The sequence below is a fragment of the Aspergillus flavus genome, chromosome 1 (assembly GCF_009017415.1).
Source record: "Aspergillus flavus chromosome 1, complete sequence".
Lineage (NCBI taxonomy): Eukaryota > Fungi > Ascomycota > Eurotiomycetes > Eurotiales > Aspergillaceae > Aspergillus > Aspergillus flavus.
This window is the reverse complement of record NC_092406.1, coordinates 1169145-1186097: the sequence shown is the minus strand read 5'-3', so window position 1 is coordinate 1186097 and position 16953 is coordinate 1169145. Positions and strand designations below refer to the sequence as shown.

Here is a 16953-nt window from a genome sequence, read left to right as displayed (position 1 = left end):
GATAGCGAGACAGGACCGAGTTTGCTCTCCCAACGCTCCGTTAAGAACAATCTTGTGAGTTTGCAAGATGTTCCTGCAGTACCCAAAGTGGACTGCATCGCTGGTATAGTAAAATTATGGTTTGCCGGCTATTGGCTTCCCAATGAGATCAAGACACAACTAAGTAACAAGGAAGAGATAAAGCCACGTCATATGTAGCCATAGGAGACTGATCTTCCTATTTGAAGCGAGGCCTGGAATGCTCGTTTGTGGGATGCTGAGATAAGTATGTTGAGTCGATGTCCAGATAGGACAAAGGTTTTGAAACTCGTTAGAAAGAAATCGCCTAAGGTATCATGGGAGATGTACGGCCATGATTGTACGGGAGAAAGCAGAAGCCTGCGAAGTGAAAGCGAGTAACCGCCATCTGGTATAAGGGATAAGAAATTCATCATTTTTCAGGTCGTTACTCGCTTGAAGTCATCATCAATCAATGCGTCAAGTTCATGTTTTACCGTAGTGGGCACAGGGGCGAGATTTTACCCCGTCCAAACGCATGGAAATAGAAAAAGGCGTGGTTGAAGAATACACGTTAGTCGTTCAGGTGGAAAAGTGCCGAAACACTTCAGCAAGCGTTAGGATTCCCAGTATAGCCATGAATTGGTAAGATCAACTTACCTTTCACCATAATGATGGCGTCTAATGCTCTCAGAGATGAGAGTCGATATGTCGATGACGACCAACTTCTTCGATTTCCTAACCATCTGTTCCGAGATGGGGAAAGTGTTGGTCACTACGATGTAGTCAATCACGTCGCACTCTTCCATTTGCTCAAGGGATTTGTCCCCGAAGAGTCCGTGGGTTGCGATGCAGTAGACCTTCTTGGCGCCACCCTTCTTCACAACAGTCTCTGCTGCAGCAATCCATGATCCACTTTTGTCAATCATGTCATCGACGATGAACACAGTCCTATCACGGACGTCGCCCACGAAAGTAATGGTCTTCTCTCGCTCCACAGCTCGTCCAACACTACCTTCTTCATCAGACGATTCAGCAGCATCAAACGAGCCGCCAAGCGCATGGTCACCTGGTAAAGACGATGTGCTGGAGATAAACGATTCCGTCATTGGGTCAGGAACAGAGTCAGAATGATCTGCTACAGTCTGTCCGGGGGTAGTGTCTCCCGACGCAGGCGTAGAATCGATTGGATGATAATCATCATCGACTAGGTGACCCTCTACAAGCCGCCCTGTGATTACGTCGTGTACCCGGACATCCGTACACCCGTGTGCAGCCTCCAACTCTGACGGGCGTCGAGCACCCGTCAGAAGGTCCGGAAGCAAGGCATTTGCCGATAACAATGATTCCATGTTATCAGATAGTCTATGCACCTCTTCGGTTTGCGAATCGTCATGTTTTCCAGTCTGCACGTGGAGTACAAACGGATCGTCCTCTTTTTGGACGGGCGTGCAGTCTTCATCTATAGAATCAAAGAAGACCGTGCTGTCTGTCATAGCCATATTCATCTTCGGACGCCGCCTATCGGTAGTAACGATGCCGAAGTTGAGCTTCAAGGTGTCCGCCAATGACGTAACACGCTTAGTACCACCGGCGTTCTTGCTGACAACAACAGCCTCCTTCCAGCCAGGAACATTCATGCGGATCCAACGAGCGATATAGGGTTCGGCAAACAGGTTGTCCACGGGTTTGCCGAAGAAGCCCTGCATCTGCGATGCCTATATATTTCCTGATGAGAAATATGTCCAGGAGAAGACACCACACTGTCACCAACTGCTTTGTGACTCACATGCAAGTCCAATGTTATCACATGGTCTACTCCAGCAACTGAGAGGAGGTTTGCTAGCATGCGGGCGGTAATAGCACCACGGTGGCTTTTCTTTTTAGATTGGCGAGAGTATGGGAAATACCTCGGCTAGGTTAGCATCAATTGTGCGATAGTCAGACTAGGCAGGCAGCATACGGTATGACCGCTAGGATAAGCCGCAAATTAGCAAGCTAAGATATTTAAAGAAAGACTAGATTTCGTGAAACATACCTGTGATGGACTTCGCAGAACCTCCTTTGCAGGCAGAGATCATGATCAAGAGTTCCATGACACTGTCGTTGATCTTCTCACTGCCACTCTGGACAATGTAGACATCTTGGTTCCGTACTGAGACACCAATGTTTACACTTGTCTCGCCATTGGCGAATTTACCCAAGTCTGCCCGGGCGGGTTGAGTCCCTAACCGGTCGCAGACCACCTTAGCAAGTGTGGGATGCGATGTCCCAGAGAAAATTTGTACTCCCCGCATTTTGGTGTAATTATGTGCTAGAATAAGACATGGACAAGGGACTGGGGGAAGGGTCAAGGTGGTGGTAGAATGGGAAACCCACGATGAGCAACCGAGGGGAAAGAAACGGAAAAAAAAATTTTGGAGAGAAAAATAGCTGGAGCTTTTCGTCACGGGGTTTTGTTGCTCCCCGTACCGAAGTCCCCGCCAACATCACTTCGATAAACCCCGCTTTGCTGATAGCCCAATTCCACCAATTCGAATATGTCGCGAAAATTTCCTGAAGTCCAGGGAGGAGGCTCTCTCATTGTTGCTTGGCAGGTGAAAAGCAAACATGTCTTAGTTGTGGGAGGTGGGGAGGTAAGCTCCTTTAGCTAGCAATTGCTGCTATATATATATATATGGAATACTTTTTAACCGTTTATATACTGAGCGTAGGTAGCTGCCGGTCGCATCCTCCATGCCCTTAACGCCGATGCCAAAGTGACAGTTGTCTGTCCTGTCTCTGGCCTCAACGATGAAGTAGCATTCCGGGTCTCCGAAGGCCAAGTATCTCATGTTGATCGGAACTTTGAGCCAACAGACCTTGACGGAGCAGACATGGTTCTCTGTGCTATTGACGACCCAGACGCCTCAACCCGTGTATGGAAACTGTGTAAAGAGAAGAGGATACCCGCAAACATCGCCGATGTACCTTCCGAATGTGATTTCTACTTCGGAAGTGTCCATCGGGATGGCCCGTTACAGGTGATGGTCAGCACGAATGGAAATGGCCCTAAGATTGCAAGTATGGTACGAAAGAAAATCGCCGACACTCTCCCCGACAACATGGGCGCAGCAATCGAGAACGTGGGCAAATTGCGGAAAAAGCTAAGGGAGGTAGCTCCCAACGTAGAGGCAGGTCCGAAAAGGATGAAATGGTGAGTTGGCTAAGATACCTTACAAGCCTCTATTGACGTTTTACCCAGGATGTCTGGAGTTTGTGAATCCTGGAGCCTGGATGAACTTGTCCAGATGAATGATAAGGATATGGACAGCCTACTAGCCCATTACGAGTCTGGCAAGATCCCCACATTCGATGAAGTCCGGTCTAACTGACCACCACATTTGCATACACTCTAGCCGATGTGTTCAGGTAGTGAGACTGTGATTGGCTTGGTCTCCGAGCCTGGGAATCATCCCTTACCCAAGATGATCTCGTAGTCAACCTCGAGATCTAGCAGATTTTAAGCGGATAGTCGTTACAGACCTCTGCTTGCTGCCAAGGAGTCAACATGTTTCTCACGTTTGAGAAATGACCACCTATAAGCTACGAAAATTGGGTTTAGTATGGCTCTATTTTGCTCCGGAAGTCGTTTCTATACTGTGTCGTAGGGGGCATTTGCAAACCGAACTCGGATATAGAAGGAAACGATGAAATGTATTTAGTCTCTGGGATGGGATTTTGTGGACCGATCTATGATGGAAATGAAAACATAATAACAAAGAAAGGAGGCCTGTTTATGTGCTTCCAACCTCACTCTGCAGCTCCTTCAACTGCGACCACCCTTCACTATCCTCCCAGAACTCCTTGCCTTTACCTAGAATGCCCCTCACTGCACTACGGGCCTTAAACCTCCAATCTTTGGCAACGAGCTCAGCTTCACCCGCATCTTCCTGGCCTTCTTTGTCCATAGGTCCGTATTTAGAATACCCATTACGGACCAATTTCTCTGTGGCACGTACAATTTCCATCCACTTCTTTTCATCTCCCATCTGGAATGCCCCCTGTGTTGAAGAGGCCACTGTGGCACGCCAAGCCTTCTCATGGGCTTCTAAGGCTTTCGACGGTTGCCCACGCCATTGCTCAACGCGGGCAACAAGAAGCCAAAGTGAGGCAGAGTGGGTAATTTGTGGCACAATCGAATTGTCTACCAAAGACAGAATCTGGCCAGCGATTGTACCACTGCGGACGACTTGCTGAGGAGGCTCACTGCCATTATCAACTTTGATTACAAGATCTTCATACTCGTAGGCAGTTGTAAGGTAGTCGACAAGCATGCCCACGATCGGAAGATCGATGCATTTTTCGCCTTTCTTATCACCAAGAATCTCAATGAGTTTCTTCTGTGCGGTAATAACATCACGGAAAGGGGTAAACGGAGGAGGAATTGAAGCTGCCACCGTAAGCACGTTGTCCCAGATACGAGAGTTTGTATTCTTGAGCTGAGCCGCACGACTCAGGGCTACAAGGGCCTCGCGCTTGTGTTTGTGAGGATCTTCCGGCGCTTTTCCAGTTTCCAGTTCACCCTCTTCGTCTGGCAGCTGCTCCACAGAGGTGGGCTTAGATTCATCTGGCTGAGGTGTTTGTAGTATGGCTGCAGCAAGGTTGCTCCATGATTCAGCATCGTTTTCTTCCAATTGCACAGCCCGAGTAAATGAGGCCTTCGCATCATCCCAACGCTGAAGTTCAAGCTGCACACAGCCTAGTGAAAACCAAGCGCCGTGGTTGAGACGGTTAATTTGCAAGCTCTTACGGTAAGCCTCCTCTGCCTTTTCTAATGCAGGCGGCTTAAGTGTGAGGTAATGCCGAGCCAGAGACCTCTGAGCACGGGCGTACCTGTTATTCGAAACCTCCCACGCGCGCTCGTACATGGTTGGGTCTGAGTCCATATCTCCCAGAATACAGAAAAGTCTTGGGGCATCAGCAGGGAGAGGCGAGAGCTCGGGTCCCTCAAACTTCTCGTTCTCATCCTCGAGCTCTCTGTTCGTAGGTTCGTAGAGTTGTTTGCGAACCATGGACTTAGCCTTCTCCTCTCTCTCTGTAGCGGCATAGCATAGCGCAGCCTCCGCCCACATCTGTAAACGCTCGTAAATTTCAAGAGCAGTACGCAGTCCTCCGAGATTGACCCAACGAGATGCCAGCTCAGCCTCAAGATCCCACCTGGTGGAGAAGTTCAGAAGCCATACGTATTCGAGTCTCTCTGCAGCTGACGCGGATTCAGATTTCTCGGGTCTTGGAAGGAATGTAGTAGGCTCTTCGACAGTAGAAGTAGCTTGACTATCAAGGGTAGCGGTGTCGGCAATGACTTGATCCACAAGAGCTTGCATTTGTAAAACCGATCTTTCCACAGTTCGAGCCCTATAGCCCTCAATTCTGCTCCGAGCTAGAAGACCTTGTGTGTAGATCTGCCAATTTGAGCTACCACCCTCAAGGACTCGGGTGGCGTAGGGGTGTGTCTCCTCTCGAGTTAGACCATCCTCGGGTGTGGTGTTAGTTATCGCGGCAGCAAGAGCTAGGAGTATAGCGGAGTCCACAGGGCTGAGTTTTGGCTGGTTGCCGGGATCAAGAGATGCCAATGCTGGTGGTAGCGTCGACTCGTCTTGTATGGTAACTTGATTATCCTGGGACTGTTGTTTCTCATCCTTTGTGAAGGATATAGATTCCAGAAGAGTATCATCGTTGAGATCTAAGTTCTTCGGTCCCGAGGGCTCCGAATCACTTGTGCTATTGACGTTCGTATCCGTTGCATTGTCGGCACTCTTCGCAATGATGACGAGTTGACTAATATCGCGTTCCTGGAACTTGGTTCTTTTGCCCAACTTTCCGGTCAAAGCAAATTTGAAGTTCCGCGCTGCAGCGGCCTTGTCGATATCGGCTCTGGCTTTGGAATCCAAGCCGTGATGTGTGTGGATAAGTGCTCTCTCGAGTAGGAATTTCGCTGTCTCTGAGCCAGCAGCATTTCCATTCAACAAAGCGCTGCTAATTTGCTCCATGTCGGAGTAGATCGCATCCTGAAGCGTACCGGTGATTTCTGATAGCATCTTCTGGTGAAGGAAATTGACACGCATTCTTGCCGTCCTAGCAACCAACGGGCCATTCGTAAGTAGAAAATCAGTGTCGGCCAAGATAGCCTTCGCAACAGCAAAAAGCTCCACATTTGGAGTCAATCTATAAGCAGCTTCGCCATCTACTGAGAGATCGCGGATTATATGCGCTCGGACTGCTCTCAGACTTGTGGGGTTAGTTCGCAGAATGGACGGTATAATTAGCTCTGCAGGGCTGAAGCTTAGCGGGGGTCCAGTGACATTGGACTGAAGAAAGCTGAAGAGGGCTGCTAGACCAATGTGAAGCAGCTGCGAATTCCGCTGTTCAGGAGTTGAACCATCTAGTTGCGTCTGAGATATAGACTTCGTCTTGTTTGCCAAAAAGGTTGTATACGAGATTTCTCCGCTAGATACACGAGCGAGAGTACTCTCATCTGCAGAGTCGTGGCCAAAGACAACCTTTGCGAGAGGTAATTGTAAAATTGGAACTATCTCAGCATCTGCTAACTGGATAGGTTCATATAGTTGCTTCAACGAGGACGCTTCATCATATAGCGTATTTAATGACGTGGGGTAAGCAATCGAAACTTCAGCCATTTTTAAGAGTCCCAGTCACCAAGAAAACGGATGTCAAGTTGAAGAGGGCAAAAAAAAAAAAAGGGTCTTTCTCTTCTAGCCCAACTAGGAAAACCCTCAAGTCCAGCGGTTTGAAATAGTGCGTTGAATGCCTCTCAGCTGTGTGAGAAAGATCGATCAGATATGAGTTCTTGGGTTCACACAATATGTTCAGAATGGCATGCTACAGCTCTCCACATACCATCCGACGTCGGAACTTGTAAGGTAATCGGTGTGACTAGTTGGAATGAGCCTGGAGATGGAAACTCGCGATGCCGCTCAAATAATAAAACCCCGCCAAAAAAAAAGAAGGCATATTTTATCGATAAGGCAAAATTTGTAAAGGCGGTGGTGGTGGGGCTTCGGGATGTGGCATTAAGAGCTCCACAATGGAACACTCGAGCAAATATCCAATGTGTAATATGGACACGCACTTCTACTCGTCTATATGAGTGTAATATGATTGTTATGACGAGCTAATTCCTGATTCTGACCCATTTAAGTCCCTATAAACTGAAGTACAGAGCACTGTATAAGATAGAGAGTATGGGGAGAGTAATTATATCCTTTGATTGATGGAGGACAAACGTATGAGCCCAGTTTGAGACTAACTAGTGTTGATTTAACCGATGAAATAGAATCCATGAATCAGTAAAATGGCTTAATTTTCCAATCACCTAGGCCGGTTCTGTGGAATTCCAGCGTTCCAAAACTTCTAGCAGTCTAAGTTAATCTAAGCATGCATGTAGAAAGGTAAGCATATCAGACAATCTTACTCTATATTATTTGCGCCCAGTTTCCTAGCAAGTGGAGTAAGTGAACCACTGCATAAGAATCTTTGTGGCATTGGGTATAGTTCCTGTGAATGTGAAACCTGGCAGCACAGGATACGACACACCGAAGGTCATATTTTTTTTTTTCGAAATGTGATCCCCATAGCCATATAATGGATCATTTCCTCAGGCATGATCAATAGAGGGTCTGAAGATCCATAGAACGCACCAGTCTCTTATCACAGACGTATGAAAGGAGGCATTGTCGCTTCCAGCATGCTTCTCTAAATTGACGACGTGGGCTGCATCCACAGCAGCTGTCTGAAGGTTTGCACTCATATAAAATGACTCGTCGCTGGTATGACGTGTAATGGACTAGGGCTCTGATATCGGCTGATAGTTGGTAGCTTACTTTCATTGACTTGTAAGCTCATCATCAATAGTTGGTGTTGCTTGAGGGCTATTCAAGAAGTTAGCTGAGATGGTTCTCGCAGAGAGGTTATATAGAGTACTATATAAGATTCATGACTCAAATTAGTTTGTAAGTTGTATATAGACAAACAGGAACTCAACTGAGCTTTCATCTTCAGTATAATAAGGAAGGTCATGGAATTGACAGTAGAAAATGGCGAATGCGGAAGTAGACTGGAATATGATACGTGGGATATAATTGTAATGGAGATGGTGTCATAGGTACAGTTTGGTATCGTGGTAAAGAATATTGGCTCAACATACCTACAGTTGGTTTACTAAATTCAGAATGATCGAGTATACGGCTTCACGGAGTCCAAGCAGAAGAGCCTATACAAGATGTCCGCTTTCCGTGATATGAAACCTGGAAAAGAGATGCAATGAATGGTACTTATCTTATTCCTATTGTTACTGGTATTTAGGACTTCAAGTATTCCACGGTGTAAAAAGAGAAGCTATCTAGTAAACGGATAGAGTCTAGCGAGGTTATAGAGAGCATGACAAAGGTGTCTCTTGGAGACCATTGTACATAGTTCAGTTGGGAAGCGATTACACAGTACAACACCCAAGGCTTGTCAATATCAAACGAAAACGGAATACAGAATCCCGGGCGCATTGAATAGTGGCCCTCGCTGTACCTTCAAAGCAGGCACCGCCAGCACCAGGTATTCAAAGCTCACTTACGTTTAGAAAGAACTCTAAAAGCTAGACCAACGGCCAATGCACTATGGAAGAGAAGGGAATTTTGAAGTCCGTTAATGGAAAGTAAATTCATCCGATCATAACTTCTATCGAGGACATTACAATAGCCATGAAAAAATAAAGTTCCTGAGAGCAATTCGCTTTCTTTTCAATTATTCCTTTAGAAATCATCCTCATCAGAGAAGACTTCCTCACCACGCTTCTTCCTAGCCATACGCTCCTTCTTCTTCTTGCGCTGCTCACTTGAAGTAAGCTTCTTTGCCTTCTTAGGGGCTTCAATCTGTAGAGAAGAAGTTAGTATGACATACTCAAGAGCGGAGAGATCGAGGGTTTGTTGGGAATGGGGAAGGGAGGGGCTTATGTGGTGGAGTAGATTTAAGTGTTTCAACGTACCTTGTTGCCCATAGCATCGAAAGTGTCCTCCTCGTTGGTCTTCTCGGTGAGACGAGGACCAGAACCCTGACCCTGGACCCAGTTGTGGCCGGAAGGAGTCATCTTTCCGTCAACAACAGCCCAGACTTCCTCAGTGAGGTTCTCAGTGAACTCACGGGAGTGAGTAATGATGACAACACCACCCTCGAAGGTCTTGATAGCCTTGGAAAGGGCACCCAGGGAGTCACGGTCCAGGTAGTTGGTGGGCTCGTCCAGGACGATGACGTGAGGACGCTGCCAAGAGCAGGCGGCAAGGACAACCTTGACACGCTGACCACCGGAGAGACCGCGCATACGGGAGTGGGAAACAAGCTCAGCATCGAGACCGAACTGGGCGCAGTGCTCTTCGATCTCCTTGCGGACCAGAGGACGGAACTGACCGCTGGCAAGGGCCTCCTTCTGGTCAACCTCGGCAACCATCTTGGCGTGGGACTGGATGATCTCGTTACGGGGAATCCAGGCGTTGTCGCTGGTCATCATGGGAGTCCACTTCTCGCTCTTCATGCCGATGTTGTCACCCAGCAGGAAGGAACACTCGTACTCGTAAGTGTTCTTGAACTTACGACGGGAGTGGATACCAATGACCCTACGGGGGGTACCGTCGATCTTGTAGATCTTGTCCATGGCCTTCTCGTCCTCATCGGTGACAATCTTGTTGGCACGGTCCATGGTTTCACGGTCCTCACCGGTCTGGAAACGCCACTGGATGTACTCGGAGGGAGTGCTGTCGAGGTGGTTATCAATGTGGGCGAAAGCGTGCTGCTTGATGTAGGCGATACGGATGTTCTCGTGCTGGTAGACATCACCGGTGGTAGGGATCAACTCACCGGTCAAAACGTTGACCAGTGTAGACTTACCGGCACCGTTGGGACCGATGACAGCAATACGGGATCCCAAAGACACCTGGAAGGAAATATCGGAAATCTGGGGACGAGGAGTGCCAGGGTACTGGAAGGACATGTTGGAGACACGGATGATAGCCTTGGCCTTGGTCTTGACACCCTCCAGGAAACCGGGCTCGGGGAACTTGAATTCCATGTCGGAAGCACCCAGCTCGTAGTAAGAGCGGGCGGAAGGAACCTTCTTCACGAACTCGCTCAGGGTACCACGGTAACGCTTAAGCTTGAAGTTACGCTCGTAGTGAATGACGTGCTGGATAACGTTGTCCAAGAACTTGCTGTCGTGAGAGACAATGATGGAAGTGCAAGGGGACGTGCAAAGGTAGTTCTCCAACCAGGCAACGTTCTTGACGTCCAAGTGGTTGGTAGGCTCATCCAGGAGAAGGATATCAGGCTTCTCGAAGACAGCACGGGCAAGGGCCAGCTTCATCTTCCAACCACCAGAAAGGGCGGTAATGGGGCCGTTGAGCTGCTCACGGAGGAAACCGAACTCCTCGAGCTTGGCTTCGACCTCCTCCTGCTTGGGGTCCAGGCCAACCTCGCGGAGCTTCTTCATGGTCCAGCCAATGACGGTTTGCTCAGTATCGGCAGAATCCAAGTCGTGCTCAACGTAGACAGTCTTGACCTCATCCTTCTTGGGGAAACCCTCAAGCTGCTCGTTGTTGATAGCGCGCATGAGAGTGGTCTTACCAGTACCGTTGGGACCGAGGAGACCGTAACGCTGACCACGCTTCAGGCGGAGATGGGTCTGGTTCAGCAAGATCTTGGCACCATAGGCCAGGGAGAACGTGCAGTTGCACAGATCCTCACCCTCCTCCTCGTCGGAGAGGACTGCATCCTCAGCAGCGGCATCAGGAGAAGCACGCTTGCGGAGGGTCTCAGCAACAGTCTTAGCCTCCTCCTCACCGACAATGGCGGTGATGTAGGGGAGAGCGTTCTGGGTCCAGCTCTCAACCTCGCCAACCTTCTCGTCAACGAGCTGACCAGCAATGGCAGCAACGTAGTTGATGATGGCCTCGGACTTCTTGACCTGTTCGTCGAACTTGGGGGAGAGGATCTCCTTGAGGATACCAGCAACAGTGGAGATGTCACCGGCGGTGGAGATCTCGGGAATCTTGCCATCCTTGACGTCACCAACACGGCTGAGGGTTGCCAAGGCCTGTTCGGTCTTGCCACGAGCCTCAGGGTCGGGCAGGGTGTCAAGGTTGTGGGTAAGACGAGGCATCAACTTGGGCAAGAAGGGAGCGACGATCTGAGGGTCCTCGACAAGCTTACACATGTTGTCGACGATGACAGCAGACTTACGCTTGATGGCAGTCTCACGCTCGACAAGACCACGGTCAAGCAAGGGAACCATGATAGCGAGGGTAGGTCCAGTGACATCGGAAACGAAGGTGGTGGCACCGAGCAAGTGAACGGTCTCGGGGACGTTCTCGGGCTTGGAGATACACTTAATGAGTTCAGGAATGAAACGCTCGATATCCTTGTTAACGATCAGACCGCAGACCTTCTCCATGGTGGAGTAAGCGGCCTTCTTGATCTCGGCCTTAGTATCCCACATAGCCTCGGAGACAGCAGGAATCAGGGCGGGGACACGGTAAGAAACCTGAGCGGGAGCGGTCTCAATGAGAGAGTTGAGGCACTCGAGAGCGCACAGCTTCTCAGTCCACTTCTGGGCGGACTCCAGGGACTCGAGGATAGGAGGAATGACGGCCTTGACGGCATTGCCGTTGATGCCCTTGACAATGGCAATAGCGGCACTCTGAGCGGCGTCCTTGACGTTGGTCATCTTGTCACCAACGGCAGCGAGGACAGGGCGGAGGAGAGTCACGAGGTGAGGCTCAACACCGGGGGCGATGGTGGCGTGGGAAGCAACGGCCCGGATAGCGTCGCAAGCGCGCTGGCGGGCATTGGCATCCTTCTTATTAGAGAGCTGCTTCTTGAGATCTTCAGCGAGCCTATGTTGTGTGTTAGTAAACTGGTCCGAGACGAAAAAATTTTTCTCTCAAGGCGGGGTATCAACATACTTCAGGGGGAGGGCTTGTTCAGGGATAGGACCGCTGAGGAGGTGAGCAATGTTGTCGGTAGCGGCGTTGACCTCATCCTGAGTAGAGGAGATGTTGAGGTTCTTGAGCAAGTCGTCAAGGACAGAGAGAGACTGAGCGGTCTCCTTGCTGGAGACAGCAGGAACCGAGGAGGCAGCAGCAGCAGGCATTTTGGGCGTAAGAAAGTCTGAAATCGTAAATTCGAAAGAGGAAGAATGTAAAGAGAAGAAAAAAAAGCAAGAACGGTCAAAAAGGCGTTCTATTAGGGTATCTCGATAAGAGGTGACGGCCCACGAAAAAACTGTGTCTTGATGAAGCAGACACAGAACACGCTCTAAACGGCCGAAGGGAAATCTAACTTTTTGATTTGTCTAAAAAGACAAAAGAGAAAAAAACAAAAGTTTTCACAAAAGAGAGGACCAGACCTCTTTGAAGGAGATAGGAGGGGATATGGTGAGAGGAGAGGAGGAGGGGGAAAAAGTGGATGGGGATGGATGATATTTATCGGTTTGTGGACTACTTTTTCGCCGCCCAACCCTCCAAGAGAGGCAACCCATTGCAAAAATTTTTTTTCTTTTCTCCCATGTCCCGCGCTAGACCCGGAACTGGGTTAGTGCCGATGACTGTCGAAGCAACCAAGCCGATAGGGCCCGTGGCTGCGTTGGGATCAATCAGTGGCTGATGATTGGTCCGCTGGTGGGATAGCCAAAGCCGCCGTCTTGCCCGACCAGAGAGTTTTCTGGTTTTTTGGTCTCGCCGATTTGGGCGGACAATCCGAGGATGCCACAAAAGAATGAATTAGACTTCGAATGAACCCTCGGGGGTTGCCTAAGGGCAAGGCGATGATAGGCGTAGCGGATTTGATAGATAATTTCCGGCCTGAGGCGACTAAAAATACTACAGATTCTGAGGGAGCCGTCGCTTTTGCCAGTTGGCCCCGTTGCAACAACATTTATTGGGGTAAGGACAAACGGGCAACCGGGCTCGCTTTCTGGAGGGGATACCATCCAGCCTGTCGCCGTAATTCTGTAACCGCCCGTGAATCCAAGTAGATACCGACCAGAAGAAATTTCTTAGAACTCACTACAGAATCCCTTGTCAAGGAGCTGACAGCCTTGCCCTTCAACTAAACCTACAGGCGGGAGGACAACGCGCATCCCTTGATTATCCTTAGCGGGCTAGGCTAATGTATTTCAGTCCCTGACAGGGCATGAATCCGGGGATGCAACGCTGGCTAATTCACGGCGGCTAGTGTCCGTTGACTCCCGTGTGAATGAGTGTGTTGGGCCTGCAGATGCTGGTGCTATTTCTGTCGCCACCCTCAGATCGCTCCCCCAGACTTTAGGTGGCGCAGCCGAGTTTCTAGACATTCGAAGCCTTCTTTGGGTAATAAAAAAAAGCAAAAAAGAAAAAAGAAAAAGGAGAACTAAATACGAAGAAACACAAGGCGTTTAGAGTTGACCAGAGCCATGGACTATTGAGAGCCTTCGCCGTACTCTTCCGTCATCTCAAACCTGCTGCGGGTTTTGGATGGCTGAGCCGATATTGAACTGTCCCAACTCAGCGTTTGCTACGTTGACATACATACTAGTAGTACATTGCAGCAATTCGTGTTGTCCAGGCCGCCGTAAGCGACTAGATAATGAGGTGAACAACTGTCCAGTTCATGATCCATAAGCACAAGCAGCAATGTCTTCCAGCGGTCTATCAAAAAGAAATTTCTTTGCCGAATTGGGATCTACAAAGGTTGACCAACTGAAAGGGAGGATATCAGGAGTAATTCTGAGATGGATAGTTTGACGACACAGAGCCCTGATGATACTTCTTTGACAAAAAGAGAAACAAAGCATCCAGGGATATATTCGGGGGTCTACAATTCGACTGCTTACTCGTCGCAACCCAAGGGCTGAAACGACGGCTTACAAGTCGCAGCCAAGTAAGACGACGCATCACCGCCAATTTGAATAAGAGTTAAACCACACCGCCGAATGCGTGGTTTCATCCTAACAGGTTATATTCTGCATTAATGCCTGTGATATGTACACCGGGGAAGAGCGTATGCAAGACTATGCAGCGTTAATGATCTGTCGAACTACAAACGGAGAAATATAAAGTCAAAAAAACCCTTATCGTCGCTATCCCTTATCGACCATCGAATTTTGACTTTTTTTGGCCCATCCTTCACGCTTAAGTTCAAATCTCCGGATTTTCCCACTCCTTATCCTTATCCCCCGCGAAAACCTCGGAGATGAGTGGCAATAAGGGAACAAAAAGGGGAACGTAAAAAAAAGAAAAATAAAATAAAATAGAAAAAAAGAAAATAGAAAGATAAAAAAAAATTCATAAGGAAGTAAAATTTTCACGAGCTAATAAAACCACCCAGCGAATCAGTCTTTGACCCATAAATTCATTGTTTAAAATTCTTACATTATTACTACTTTTCTTTTTCTTCTTAGCCAAGGTTTGAACGAATCACCCTTGCTTGTCAGACAACGTAATCAAAAATTTTCCTTGTCACCATCTGTTGCATGGTGGAAGTCCCATCCTTCCATATTCGTTCTAGACAAGTTCCTCAGGGAGAATTATTATAATTTTTTTTTAAAAGTTTTTCTAGCCCTTCCATCGAGGCACTCTATTACTCATCTAGTTCTAACCGCCAAATATGAAATGTTTCATGTACACCACTACACAGCAATGATTCGAAGCACAGTCATAGTCGTAGCATTGCCTAAGCCAGGTTGCCACTTAGGACAAACCCACCAATCACGTTTGTGCAAAAGGAATTCTCCCACAGGATAACCAATATTTCAACCAAAGCTCATATATTATCAGTGAAATACCACATCGTAGTGAATGTCACTTCTTCCCGCCTCGTGTGTGTCAACCTAGTGTGGACCAATATTACCTTTTTAGTAGCTACCGGCAGGCCTACCAAAGTACCGGTAGGCAGCACATGAATTCGCCACTTCTGTCATCGCAAGCTTAAGTGGTTCAACCTCTTATCTGCTTTTGCCTTATCCGACAGCTTCCTAACTTCTCAAGAGCCTTGTGCTAGCACATTAAAAGTATATGAATGGTTAGGGAGGTTATCGGGTCACACCATTCGGCGGCACGACTCGGTATTTCATCGGCTTGAGTCCGTAAAACCTTAAAGAGAAAAACCAACGGCGTCATTTATCCCGTGATTATTTTTCATAGTGTCGGATTTGGTCCGCAGAAATTGAAGCATCCGACGCAGAGCCGACTCGACTTGAATGTGGCGATATGGTACTTCGACGACCAATGGGGTTACTATACCTGATGTCATTGCTCGTGTTTTGTCTTTTCCTCATTCCCTGAGGTTATACTCTGCGTTAAGCTCCTAAACTTGTTCAAGTGGCGGGAATGAGTGTTTTCTACACAGTAGAGTGCGTGTAGGTTGGAGAATGCAAGCACCATGTGGCCATTATGATTGGCAACCAAGGAATACCGCCATGCGTTATTTCAAACTGCGATATTGGTTTAGCTAAGGATAGGGACGTACAGAAGACAGAAAGCTTCGGCAACAAAAAGTCAACATTTACAGCGACGTCTGCTACGGATAAGATCCTGCTCCGGCTCTTGCGGTCATGATAATGCGAAAACAAAGTATCACCAGCGTTACCACATCGTTTGCTTCTTTTAAGCCACCTAATCACTGGAGCTTGAACTCGAGCTCGAGCTCGATGAACTGGAACTGGACTTGCGCTTGTGATGTTTCTTATCCTTCTTGTGCTTTTTCTCTTTCTTGTGCTTCTTGTGGCTGTTTCACAAAGTTAGCATGCGGAATCTAATAGCAGCAGATAACGATCAAGCATGACGGACGTACGCTTTGTTGGCTAGATTTGCGCCTACAGCTCCAACCAATGCACCCCCTGCCGTACCCAGTACCCCGCCCCCAAGTTTATGGCCAACGAAACCACCCCCGGTAGCGCCAAGAATTGTCGAACCAAGCCCTCTCTCACCTTCCTGTCCCGCCGGGCCGGGGGCCTGTCCTGGGTGAGAAGCGTATCCCGACTGCGAGCTAGCGCCGTAATACGAAGCACTCGCACCCTGTTGATATTGCTGCTGGGGGTAGGGAGAGTGGCCACCATCTTGTGGTGGGTTCATGTATGAGCCTTGCCCGTGGCCATAGTCGCCAGGATATCCGCCTTGTTGGGGGCCGGCGCTGTAGGGTGGGGGATAGTTCTGCTGCTGGCCATACGAGGAATGCTGGGTATGAGGTTGCTGATCGTAAGCGGGCTGAGATAAGTTGCAACATTGAAGTGTTAGTAGATAGTTAAAAGCCAAGACAAAGTTCCACTCTCATGCAGCGATAGTCGCGGTGGATGCATAGTCCCAAGAAGTACGGAGTATAGAAAAGGGAAAGACAGCACTCAGGCCAGACATACTGTAGATTGATAGTAGCCCTGCTGCGGAGGCTGCCCATATTGGTTTTGTGCAGGATAGTTCCCTGGCTGACCTCCATATCCACCATACTGGTTATTGCCATGTGGCGGTGCCCCATACTGATTGTACTGATGGCCACCGTACTGGTCAGACATGATGAGTAGCTGAGTATGCTTGTAAGGTTACGTGGTGTACAACAATATATGGAGCGAAGCCAAGCATGCAAGCCAATAGATATGAACACAGAAAAGAAGTCGACAGTCTTAAGACTGATATTTATTGAGATTGCTTTTCTACTTGGGGAGAAAGTGAAGGAAGGAACAATGTGGCTTCGCGGGGTAAAGGGGCTGTGCTAATTACAGAAAGACCCATTCATCGCACAGAAACGGGAGTATTTCAGTCGATCGATATCATACTCGAGAGGCTTGTGTGTTTAGTAGATATTGACAAGTTGCGCCATAATGAGCATTGCCAACCGCCTGCAAGGTTGACTATCGATCGTATAATGTCTCTTCCCCTTTGCCACAGA

General features: G+C 48.5%; 5 protein-coding genes across 5 annotated transcripts; 1 reads left to right on the top strand and 4 right to left on the bottom strand.

Annotated features, from left to right (window-relative positions):
- Positions 1-653: 653 nt before the first annotated feature.
- Positions 654-2294, bottom strand: F9C07_2101387 (ribose-phosphate pyrophosphokinase 1; the record flags this gene model as incomplete). The annotated part of the gene is made up of 4 exons (XM_071508927.1): positions 654-1715; positions 1787-1907; positions 1961-1970; positions 2036-2294. The coding sequence occupies 4 exons, from the start codon at positions 2292-2294 to the stop codon at positions 654-656; spliced, it is 1452 nt and encodes a 483-aa protein (XP_071365546.1).
- A 243-nt stretch (positions 2295-2537) lies between these two features.
- Positions 2538-3371, top strand: F9C07_444 (uncharacterized protein; the record flags this gene model as incomplete). The annotated part of the gene is made up of 3 exons (XM_041288849.1): positions 2538-2633; positions 2712-3193; positions 3242-3371. 3 exons carry the CDS (start codon positions 2538-2540, stop codon positions 3369-3371), a joined length of 708 nt encoding a protein of 235 aa, XP_041141438.1.
- Positions 3372-3773: 402 nt separating this feature from the next.
- On the bottom strand, positions 3774-6677 carry F9C07_443 (TPR domain protein; the record flags this gene model as incomplete). Its single annotated transcript, XM_041284323.1, has 1 exon — positions 3774-6677. The coding sequence occupies one exon, from the start codon at positions 6675-6677 to the stop codon at positions 3774-3776; it is 2904 nt and encodes a 967-aa protein (XP_041141439.1).
- A 2006-nt stretch (positions 6678-8683) lies between these two features.
- F9C07_442 (ATPase component of ABC transporter) lies at positions 8684-12462 on the bottom strand. Its single transcript, XM_041288851.2, has 3 exons — positions 12000-12462; positions 9035-11930; positions 8684-8921 (listed from the first exon to the last, which is right to left on the bottom strand). Exons 1-3 carry the CDS (start codon positions 12185-12187, stop codon positions 8802-8804), a joined length of 3204 nt encoding a protein of 1067 aa, XP_041141440.1. The 5' UTR covers positions 12188-12462; the 3' UTR covers positions 8684-8801.
- Positions 12463-15686: 3224 nt separating this feature from the next.
- Positions 15687-16579, bottom strand: F9C07_2227312 (uncharacterized protein; the record flags this gene model as incomplete). The annotated part of the gene is made up of 3 exons (XM_041288852.1): positions 15687-15798; positions 15865-16277; positions 16427-16579. 3 exons carry the CDS (start codon positions 16577-16579, stop codon positions 15687-15689), a joined length of 678 nt encoding a protein of 225 aa, XP_041141441.1.
- Positions 16580-16953: the final 374 nt, after the last annotated feature.